The following is a 12,391-nucleotide window of genomic DNA, read 5'->3' on the forward strand; positions in this document are numbered from 1 at the left end:
CAACAGCATAAAAAGGCTGTTTTGAGAGTAGTCCTGTACCCTTATATTTTGTAAACTGTTGCAGTGGTGCAGTCAGCCCAGAGGATGGCTAGGGCAGGAGAAAGGACCAACATTTTTCCCTTCTTGTACCGATTTATGTTCCGTATGAATAGCAGAGTAGGCATAATTTTTATACCACACCCGCAAACATGAGCCAGGCTAGGACATGTTGTGTGTATGTGATAGTACATCTGGACAGGCACAGTGGTGGCTGAAACTGCTCTCTGCTGTCCAGCTGTGACTTCTGGATCTCCGTAGTCATGAGAAGTTGTTCCACACTAACACTCCTAACAGCCTGCAACATGCCCTTTACTGGCAGTGTACACAGAGCTGGTAAGGAGTTCACTTTTTTCTAACAGGAACCAAGAATGCACATAGGCACTTTGGGAAGTCTTCTGCAAATGCCCTCTGTGTGAGCAAGCTTGTAGAAGTATTACTCCCAAATAACAGCTTATAATGTTCCTGGCATGCAAAAGAATGCTAAGTTTTATAATACTTTATAGCAAGCCCTAACATAGGCCTTAACACTTATAAAGGATCCAGATTTTGCTAAGACTCCATACAGAATAATTAATAGTTCTAGGGAAGGAGGACAAAAGCATTTATACGCATGCCCTGAATTCCCAAGCATAAGACATGTCTATTTCTCAGAAACTGCTGTCTGAAAACAGCATACAAACAACACTGTAAAATGTTTAGCCTATTTTAAAAGCCTGTATGCATGAACATGCTCATATGGTTAAAATATTAAATATAATTTTATATTAAGGCTTCCTTTCTAGTCTGCAAGTGAATATTCAACTTCAAATTTTCCTTATTTCTTATTACCTTGTATGTAATATTTTGTAATGTATATGAACAAGTCTGAGCACAAGAAGGAAGGAGAGGTGCAACGTGTCCATACTATACCTTGTCCTGAAACTGCTGTCATCCTATTACAGTAATTGGATGACAGCATTCTCTCCTCAAAGCTTCAGTGAGTGAAACCTCCTGGATTATGAGGTTCAAGTCTTTTTATCCTGAATCTACCACAGACATTTAGAGGAATATGCTCCAAAATAAAAAGATTTTAATTTATAGGTGTGCATATATGGCAGTTTCATTTTTAAAAAGTAACCATTAAATATAGAATGATGGCCAGCTTTAACACTTGTAGCATCTCCAAAACTCACAGTGAAAAACTGAACTATCTCCTGCACACTTGGATTGGTCATTCCAGAGGCAATGAAATCTCATTGCAAAAACTTATCCCATCTATATATGCTTAGATGAAACTCTTAAGAGGAAAGCAGGACCATTTATATTTACATCTGCATCGCACACCTCAATCCTAAGCATAGAATAAAAATGTAAGATTTCAATAGACAAAATATTTTTCTGTTGGAAAACCTGATTGACAGAAATCAATAGATTTCCTTCATAAAAAAGTACCTTCACTAAAATGTGACAGAAATACTTTTATATTAAGACAAATCACAAAGTGAAGCAGATTTAAAACAGAAAACTCCATATTTTACCTTAGTATACTCATTTGTGATGGCACAAGAGAATACAATCGGCAGTGAAACCATATATACTTTCTAAAACCTGATACAGAATTTACAGGAATTTGACTAGAGTTAAGTTGGATGAATAATGGAAAAATATTTTGAAATCTTCAGAGATGGGTGAAGGAGATAATCTAGCAAATGAAAGACTGATTATAGTTCTTGAAGATATATAGTGAAATGTATTAATGAATCTTCCACTGAATTCTCAAACCTAGTGGTTCTCCAATTAACAGAACTTTTTCTTTTACTAAGTTCAATAAAAATGTTCATCTTGCAGATAGCCAAAGCAAGAAAAGTAACATTTCCCATCAGCATTAACTCTCCCTTATCTTTGAGATGTTTACCTAGTCTTGAAGCTGTGACATATGGGAATTTCACACCTAGTGAATATATTTTCATGTAGCTTGTGGCACAGGAGTGTAATCATTAAAAGAATATACACAAGTAAGAGTAACTGCAACAGCTGGTGACATTTACCAATTAGAATTACAGTTCTTTAAAACACTTCATCCTTCTTAATGTGTGCAGGATAATTATCTTTGAAATTGCTGTAGAAAAAAAAATTAATTTTCCGTTTAAACAGTGTCTGACTACAGTAGAAGTAAGTCTGGGTAAGGCAGATTATCAATACCCCGAGGCATAACTCTGTTTTAAACCTCACCAAAATCACTGAAGGTTAACCATCTTTGCTTGTGGTGGGCAAAGTACACATTAAACATTGAATGAACCAACAGTATATCAAATACTTCATTATCTCTTCATATTACATGCATTGAATTTATTTGTTTTCTCCAAACATGTGGAAGAAGAAGAAAAAAGCTATTATAAGCATCAAAATAGCTTTATTGCTGTACATTTAATGTATTAACTTTTTTTTTATAGGGTTTATATATTATTTAGAAACCTCTGATTACATGATCCTCTATTGATCTGTTTTAAATTATTAAGCATCAGAAAAAACCCAAGTTAACACAGAATTAAACAAACAAACAACAACTAAGAAATTTAATGTACCTTAGAAGACAAACAAATAGAAACTGAGATAAAGTTTAAGTAACTGTCACAGGGGGCATTTAATTGCAAAGACTAAAGCATTCCAGTCTCCACATCTATACTCAATATGAAAAAAATCTCTGAATCTCAGGCAGAACATCTGCTGAAGTTAATAAGAGTTATTTGCACATCTCTGGGAGAAAATTTTAACCTGGTATATTATCCAGATAAGTATAAAAAAGATTGTCTGAAAGTTTCCCCAAGAAAAAAGGTGGGCTTTTATATAATAGATAGAAAGTTATTATAAGTTTGTTTTATTCAGAACAGCAGACAAGATGTTTTGCCTATCTGAAAATGAAAGAGAAGCAGACAAAGAGATGAATAGAGAAACTGGAAACACAAAGACATCAAATAAAATACCAGGAAATTAGGAGTTGTAAATAGGGTTACTTTGTCACTGGTTACACAAGTAACTGAATACACTGGCGAGTGAATGAGTTTAAACAAGGGTATAGGCTTCAGCACATTCTTTTTTAGGGTTAATCACTAGTTAACCTGGCAAGATGAACATGCTGTTTGGGAAAAAAAAAATTTAAAAATCCTTGTTAATTATATACTGAAGTGCTCTTACTTCCTGCTGCTGCACCTAATCCCACAGGTGCAGGTTGTCTCTTACTATTCACTGGTAGGTGGGTCCTGACTGCCAGGCACTTTTTCTTAGCAATAAATTCAGATAAAGAAGAAATAGCTTAATTTTCCCCATTTGAACAGGAAAACAGTATCATAGTGTCTATGTAACAAGGAGGCAAATGTTAAAATACATTATTTCACTTTCCACGATGTAGTAGAAGCTGTTCTATGATTGACAAGCATGCCTCCCACTCACAATATTTGCCTGAAGCACCTAGCAAGAAGTAATGCTGCATTTCCTTAGTTTCCAGGCATTCCAATATTTTGCTGCTGAAAGATTGTAATGGGTTTAATGCTGCCACTAATATTAGCCATTTTCCTACAGGAGAGCTACACCTATGTTTCTGAACAACATTTTGCAATGCAACAGTCTGGCATAATTCTCAGTGAAAATCATGTACATTTGTAATGCTTGAGTTATGTTTATTCTCACTTTGACATTTGTCACAGAACATTTCTTAGCATCAGAAAGTATTAAATGAACCCAAGAAACTAGTTTTACTGATTGCTATCCTGCTAAAGCATTAATGTTTCAAAGAGGAGAACAGATGCTAGAGACTAACTATACAAGAAAAAACTTCATCCAGTTTTGTGTTTGCTCTTCTCTCCACCTCTTTCCCCTCCCCTGCATCCTGGAGGGAGTAATTTTAACTACGGCGTGGATGTAACAATGAAATGAAAAGGAGTGATGAGCTGGAGGGGGCTATTGTGAGGAACACTGGAGCTCCTTATTCAGTGTCCACCACTAAATGAAAGAGCATGTTGGAAAATTTTATTGTCTGAAGGTCCTCTAAGTACTGCAAGGCTCATCACTTGGGCTTTGGAATAACAGAATTAAAATATCATTAAAATATTTTTGGAATAAAAACTACCAGTATTCATGGCTAGATCGTCATCCCCTTCATTTCTTACAAAATTAAATACATAAGCTAGGCAGGAAGGTGCACAATTTGCATAATCAGTCTATTATAAAGGTAACATTTTAATTTCACATGGTTACGAAAGAAATTGTTTTGTTTAAATGAAAAAATGCAACGCATTTTCCTCTCTCTCAAAAACACCTTGAAAAGAAAAAGGAACTTTGGCAAAGAGGAAATGTCTGTATTTTGAGAAGTGTCATGGAAAATTTAAACTATCACTCTGCAAGCATTTACACAAACATCTTTTCATACACATATAGTTTCATTACATTCATGGGGCAACACAGGCATGCAAATGTCTGCACCAGGATTTTGATTTTTAGTGCAAAAGGTCTTCAAAAGATACCACAGCCCCTATGACACATTTGGGTATTAGAATATGTTTCCCCCCCTGCCACCAAAAGTTGTATTTTACTATGTTATTTTAGCTTTCCTACTCATTAATAGTCATCCTTCTGATTGCTGTTTAAGAGGTATCAAATATACTGCTGACTTACAACAGATGCTGCAAGGATTTCCCTCCAATTCTACAATAGCTTGTTTTCACAGATCAGAAAACAGAAGGGCCAGTTCCCAGGTCTGGGTATACTGAGGAGGAGGAAGCCAAGAGAAGCCCTAAGCATAAGGATAATGACTCATCTGCGGTCTTTATTTCTAAATAGAGTTCTCCAAGCAAATACAGCTTAAAAATGACTAGTACAGTATGGCCACACCCGAATAAACACTTATTTCCCTCAAAAAGACTTTTGCTTCTTAAAACCAGCTAAATGAGGCCATGCCGTACAAGTGTGATATTTGAAAATGAAGGTATCTGGAAGGTCCCCATGTGCATCTGCCTGGTAGGAGGCAGAGTTCCTTCTTTGGCCTCTACAAGACCCCATAAGTCAAATGCTGGCACATGTGTGAGGCCCCTTTTCATACCTTTGATCCCCACATAAAGGCAAGAGTGGAGCAAGAGGGCTGGCATTGTGCGAGCTGTGCACTGCTGTCAGCCCTGGCTCCTTCAAATGGCCTCTCTGCACTTGGTATGACAGGTGGCCCATATGAAGAGAGGGAGGATTAGGTTCCTTCTGTGCCCTTTAAGTAACTGGCATAGATCACCGGCTCCTACAAAGGGATTTAAACATACCTTTCTGAACAAAAAGCAGTATATACATAAGCATGTAACTGGATGCTCAATTTGTATGAGTAATTGCTCTGGTTGTATTTGTCAATGCAGCAAATGTGTGTAGAAATGACCAGCTAAAGACACAATTATTTGTATGCAAAACTGACTTACATGATGAGAAATTGAACACAATGAAATTATCTACATGATTAAGGAATAATAAATCATTTGAGATTAACAACATACTTTTTTTTTACCTCAATTTTACTGCATTTTTTCCCTATTCTCATTAATTAACTTGCTTTGTGAACAGAATATTAAAAAAAAGGAAAAATATTAGGCTGTACTTCTACATCTCCTATAGATTGCATGGACTTTAAGAGAAACTACTGAAGGGTTATAGTGGATTTGGATGAGCTGTGTATTCAAATCAGCTTCTGCATTCCCAGTTATCAAAACATCTTTAAGAAGAGAACCAATGTCATCCTCCATGCACTACTTGTAACATTTATGTTATTTTCCTCAAACATTTGGTTTCTTTTACGTGCACATCAGCCACATTTTTTTCCACTGCAGAGCCTTGTGTACCGTGACAATTACCAATAAGAAGAGCATAACAGCAACTAGATTTTTTCAGTATTATTTTTAGGAAATCACAAGACATCACTGTTATTCTTCTTAGTCTGGGTAGTCTTGCATAGTTGGGGAAAACAATGAGAGCTCCTTGGGACTGCATACGTCCCACTTCTTAAAGGGCATTCTGAAAAATTAAGGGTTATGTTGCATGTTTTCTTAAACAGTCAAAAAATCCACAAAACCACCTTTTTTTTTTGTTCTTTTGGATGTAATTAATCATAATTCTCTGGCAAGATTAATGAATGGAAGGGTACACAGCAAAGATAGGTAGCACTTTTACTAATCTATCTGCTAAACGGACCACAAGTCTGTGTCTATCTTTCCCACCCTGGTCCTGAGAAACGGAGGGATGCAGTCTAGGGAGTGTGCACCTTCATGTCCAACTATTTATTGTCTAAACCCTTTCTCAATATTAATAGAATTAACCCTTTCCTCAAAATGACCAAGAATCATCCAGGAATGTCTTCCTTCTTTTTGAATAATTTACTATTTTTATTTATCTTTTATTTAACTTTTTTATCTCCTTTACCTCTTATCCTCTCTCTGAAACATTTTGCTCAGTACTACCTTCTTTTTCTTCTAACATATTTTTTGTCTAGTTATTTTTATTTCACTAGCATCCAGCATATTTTTCACTGTTTCCCAAATCCTGGTAATCAAAGATCAAAAACTCTGTCAAATCCACACACTCAAAAAAACACCCCCAAACTCCCTGCCCCTCCTTCTCCCCTAGATGCACCAAGTGATCTCATTCAGATGGAGGTGGGTCACAGGGGCAGAATGCCATTGTCTAACACACTGCAAGTCTGCACATATTTGTAACTACATCAAAAGAAAGAGCTGACTGTGGTCACTTTTAAGTAACTTTCACATATGCAGCTATATGGAAAGGCAGGACAAGAAGAGATTTTATAACATATTAGGTCAAAATAAAACCACAAGGCATTTAATTAGCTTCAGTGCAGGCTTGCTAGGTTACCATCACACTACCAAGAGCTCAATGTACATTCCTCCCTGTGTGCTGCCCCTCACTCCACTTCTCACTTCAGCTGTGAGCTAAGGTGATGACCTTGTGATGTGAGGACTTTCAGCCTCCTCTTGCAGCTGGAAGTTTTCACTTTAACCTGACTGTGATGTCAGGGCATATTCAGACTGGACAGCTGCTGTCAGTTGTGACAGTAAGGGCAGAAAAATATTTTTATTAGAGTATGATAGTAGATTTTCCATATTACCTGAAAGAAGTCAATGAATTTCTAGTTTGTCCACTTCTTGGCCTCAACTGCATCTTCACAACAAGAGAAAGAATGTGAAGAAGCAAAATCAAATCCCCGCAAATGAAAACCTTTCAATCCAGGTAAAAAGCCCTACAGAATTTGGAAAACCTTTGTCTGGTCAGATCCACAGCCTCTCTCAAGTACAGTTTACATTTGTAGTTTATAGTTGTGGCCCTAAAGTCCAGTTTAAATGTTGGGCTGTGAGAAAGGTGTGTGAGAAAGCTGCAAAGTGAAGACAGGATAATAATGCAAGGATCCTGACAGCCTGTCTATAATTTGGTCCTTTCTTCAAGCCAAGCACCATCATTCAGTGAATGTGAGAAGGGCAGTGGGACTCCAGCAACCATCTCCCTGCTCTGCCTCCCTCTTTCTCTGGAACAGTAAGTGCATCCCTGTGTGACCCTATTTGCAATATTCCCCCGAACTTGTGGCAAAGGTTTCAGTCTCATTTTTATTGTGAACTTCAACATCAATGTATCCAGGCCAATAGTAAAAGACTTTGATGTCTCCTCCTCACACATATCCTATGTAATTTGGAGAGATTTCCATATTACCTGAAAGAAGTCAATGAATTTCTAGTTTGTCCACTAATTTTTTCTTTAGGCCTTTGGGTCTTAAGTGCCTCACCAAGGACCTTTTGTGGCTGCTCTACAGCACAATAGATTAACAAGAGGTAAATTAAATTAACTGGATTTGATACGAGGTCATTCCTTTGAATGAAAGATTGAGCCTACTGTTTTCTTTTTTTATAAAAAAAAAGAGCACTTATAAAGGTAAAAAAAATCCAGGCAACAAAATAAGAAAAAAGTCTGAAAACATCATCTGAAAACAACAGAAATATTACAATTATGAATAACACAAATATAGACAGCAAAATAACAAATTCCAGAAACAGAAGTTTTTCCTTTAATTTAACATGCACAGATTGAAAAAAAAAAATCATTTAAGCTTGTATTTTTCAGGATAGAACTGCTGAAGGTTTTGCTGGCCACCACACAGTTTAGCATATGTGGCATTCATCTGTATTTTAATTTAATATTTTTCATTTACATAGTAATTGTCACGTACGTAGTAATTGTGGTCTTTTTTTGCTATGCTTGGAAAATAAGACTTTTTTAGAACTGCATTAAAAAGGGATGAGAATGCAGACTTATGAGAGAACAAGGGATATTGACAGTGAAAATGACAATATTACGCAACTTCTTCTTCTCTTATTTAAAGATATTCTACTATCATACTCAAATAAAAATATTTTAACAGCTGAATTTTGACTTTATGTATAAAAGAACTCCAGCAGTTACCCCTTTATTTTTTACTTATAGCACACAAACACTGCACAAGCAATGGTAAATCAAATGCAAATTGAGCAAGCAAGGGGTTAAATAAGCAAAGTCGAGTCCTGAAATAAGAAATCAAGAAATAATGGATATTCAAGTATGAATCTTTTACTTGTTGCCAATACTGCACATTTGAACAATTTATCCAAATTATGGAAAGACCCCCACAAAAGAGTATTTAAGTTACAATCTTCACTCTTCCACAACTGAAAAAGTGCATTGAGAATATGCTTTCCATGGTTTGCTTTGAGAGTTTTGCACAAGGGAAATGAAATGTCCTCTCAAGGTTGTAGTGTCTGTTTAAATATTCTATGTAAAGCTATAACGAATCTCTGTAGGAAAGCAAAATGTCAACAATAAAAAAGTGAGCTAAAGCCCCCCTAATTTCTGAATTATTATGAACACTAAAATAAATAAATCTAAAAGGATTATACTTACCGGAACATCAACATATTTGGCAGCTGCTTTTACCTTTAGAAAATTAAGCATAAAACACACAGTAAGTACTTATTACTACAAATTGCACATAATTTCAGAATTATGCACAGAAAGAAGAACAGAACCCTTGAGAATCCAAACACTTACAGTGAACGAAACTAATGATGAGAAGAAAGTACCTTCATCATATCTTGACAATTTAGACAGCACACCTTCTAACACTGAAACAACCTGGAGGAAAAGCACAGAGAAAAATCTAAATGCACAGTGTTAAAACTAAATATTTGGAATGAGAATGTGAATTTTTCTTTCTCATATTTGTATTGATCAGCAGGGCAATATGAACTGTAAATCTGATCACTTTCTCTGTCTCACAAAGAGCTGAAATCAAAGACAATCTTCTTTTTGCAGCTTCACTTATTGATCAAGCAGATGGAAACTGCTGAGCCACCGTAGAAATAGAAACCCAACGCAGAGCTTCTCCTGAGGTGGGCCTGCTTCCAACACAACATTTCTGCCTCTAGAAAGTGGTTGAATATAGCAGTGTGTGTACCCAGCAGGTGTTTTGGGTAGAAATCACATGCTACTTTCTAGGACCACAGCTTCAAAGATGATGGAACACAGTTGCTAAAGGTGGTTACCTTGATATCATGTTTCTCTTATCTTTGCTATTAAATAGAAAACCAGCTCTGATTTCCCCTGAAAGTGTAATAGCACTGGTTTTCTGTCAGCAGCATGAGCTGTTGAGCTGCAACATGGCCAAGAAGGAGGCAAGAAAATGTATGCCCAAAGTCTCTGCTGTGGTGTGGTTTCTCTCCCCTGTACTTTCACCTGCTATTCTCTGAGTAGTGTGACTCCTTAGTAAGAGGAATGAATAGGTGTTTTTGCCAAAATTTCTTTCTGACCAAAATAAAAAATCTTATTAACAGCATTACATACAGCTTTAATGTTTGAACTCCCCCAAACTTGCCTTAAAGCAAATTCCCTTCTCACATCCCTCTGTGATGTTGCTCAAGTAATTCACAGTATATAACATAAAATACCTGTCAGCCATTGTATTCATGCACATTTATTTTACACATATAAATTGCGCTCCACTTTATATAAAGATTGTTTTAAAAGTCATCCCTTGCTCCCAACACAGTCATTCCCACAACTAAGAGTATCATTTTATGAGTGTGAGGACAGAACAAAATTCCATCTGGCATGCTGTTAATGGGCCCTGTAACAGTGTCACAACAGTGTCACCTCCAGAGGAACTGAGATCATCACTTTGCAATAAGCCCTGCTTTTAACAGTTCAAGGAGCAGGAGCAAGTGCAAACCTACATTTGTCATTTATCAATCTAACCTGTCATATTTACAGTGATTAATTAAGACACCGGCACATAGGCGCCAATCAAAAAACAAATCCACATCACAAAAGAGAGTGGCAGTTGTTTCTGCACCCCCTTTATTAGACCAAATACCAGCTCTCTGCTTTGCAGTTGCATTCCTGTAAGAAGCTGCTGTTCATACTTTAAGTCATTTTATCTTATTGATAAGGATTCTTTCTGCAGAAAAGTGTTCAACTTTATTGTGCAAAGGTCTACTATGGAAAAGGCTGATCTCATAAACAACATGGTGTCCACAGTGCCAACATATGAATCTGACACAAGTGGGACACAAAATAACAGAGAGCAAAACACTTCAGTGTCAAGGATGTCTGTTTAAACAAAAGGCTAAGTTATGTAGCTGGAAACTTGTTTTCCGAGATGTCAGTGTATGGACTTGTGAAACTCTAAGAGCATTTCTGCGCATACCTCACATTCTATGAATTGGTTACCCTGACACACACTGTGCTTTGTTTCAATGTTTTGTGCTATTCCTGTGATTTTTTAATGCTTTAGACTGGTACGCAGCTAAAAACAATGACTGAAATGCTTATTCCACTTGGACACAAAGGAGACATACAGAGGTAAAGGCTAAAAAATTATGAAAATACATTAGATGCAAAAGATGAATGCATATGGCTATCACGCACACTGAAGGGCTTTCTTCTTGGCTAAAACCAAGAGTTAAACATTAGCCTTCCTCTGTACCTCAGAATCAGGATGTCACTGGTATTTCATGTCTCAAGTGAGGAGACACTGGTTAAGCTTCCAGTGATCAGCCAATGACATGGAATATTTGCTTCCTATGTTGAGATTTCAATCTCTGTTGTTACTGTGATAACTAATAATGCAAATCCCTCTGTATTGACAGCAATTGTCTCTAAAATTTCTTGTACATAAATCCAGAAGGAATATGACTATTTTCTTCCTTTTTTATAATCTCAGATATTAAGAAAAAAAAATCAAAAAGTTTAACCTTTAATAGTATGATTTGTTCTGATTAAATTTCCCTTTCTTCCTCTTCCTTTCCAATAACATTAAAACCATAAACTGGAGCCATGGTAGGCAACATGTAAAACTTGAAACTGTTGAGCTGAATTGCTTGTAGCTATGTTTATGTCAAAACTTCCCTTTAGACCAAAAATGTGTGGTTTCTACACAGTTATTAATAAATGGACTCATTTTGTTTAAACTTCTGTAATGATCCTACAAAGCCTTCCTCTTCAACTGATGGGTGCCAATCCAAAAGCAGATTCCCACCCCCCAACCCCCCCAGCAAGCCACAACAAGCAAAAATGAAGGCATGATGAAAATATGACCTGAGTCTTACTTTTTGTCACTAACTCACAAATTGTAAATATATGGCTCATTTATCCTACTTTGAAAAACAGGTATTTCTGGGTAGTTTGCCATGCATAGATAACAAAACTTCTTATAAAATCTTTCTTTTCTGTCATTATTTGCTGTGTTCTTCAAACCATTGGGGATGGAAACCTTAAGACTTTTACTGGAGTAGAGGTGCTACAGAAAGACAAGACGACGAAGTTTTCTTCACTTATTCTCCAAGTCCTTATATCATGTCAAAACATTTTCTTTTAAATATAAAAGCCTACAAAATCAATTTTAAGAAACAACAACTTATAAAACATTTTTAATTAAACAGTTTGTGGACCAAAATATCATTAAAAAGTTAAACTAACTGAAACTCTGGATATTGTCCACCTCTAAATACAAAATTTAAATACTAAGTGATAGGAAGAAAGTTCTCATGTAAGAAACTTAAAAAAAATAACACATGGTATTATGTGAGACAATATTGACAAAATTTAGTCCTACCAGTTCTAATAGCTGCTAGCATTTCATATCTACAAAAGAAAAAGAGTGCAACCTTATCTCAGTAGTAGATTGCATAGAAATTGTTCACTCAATTGTTATAAAATTTAATTTTGTAAATTCAGTACTATTTGCACAAGTTGTGTTTACAAATCGTTGTCCTCCACAATTTTCCTGTGTATAGAAAAACTGTGTGATATT

General features: G+C 36.1%; 1 protein-coding gene across 22 annotated transcripts in view; it reads right to left on the reverse strand.

Moving 5' to 3' along the window:
• CADPS2 (calcium dependent secretion activator 2) overlaps nucleotides 1–12,391 on the reverse strand; it is a 294,051-nt gene that overhangs the window by 23,831 nt on the left and 257,829 nt on the right. For all 22 annotated transcript variants that reach the window (XM_048300706.1, XM_048300707.1, XM_048300689.1 and 19 more), the window contains 2 exons: nucleotides 9,133–9,216; nucleotides 8,986–9,018 (listed from right to left, as the gene is read on the reverse strand). In XM_048300706.1, the coding sequence (XP_048156663.1) occupies nucleotides 8,986–9,018; nucleotides 9,133–9,216 (117 nt within the window). The remainder of the gene's footprint in view (nucleotides 1–8,985; nucleotides 9,019–9,132; nucleotides 9,217–12,391) is intronic.

This window comes from Corvus hawaiiensis, chromosome 4, assembly GCF_020740725.1.
Source record: "Corvus hawaiiensis isolate bCorHaw1 chromosome 4, bCorHaw1.pri.cur, whole genome shotgun sequence".
In the NCBI taxonomy this organism is placed as follows: domain Eukaryota; kingdom Metazoa; phylum Chordata; class Aves; order Passeriformes; family Corvidae; genus Corvus; species Corvus hawaiiensis.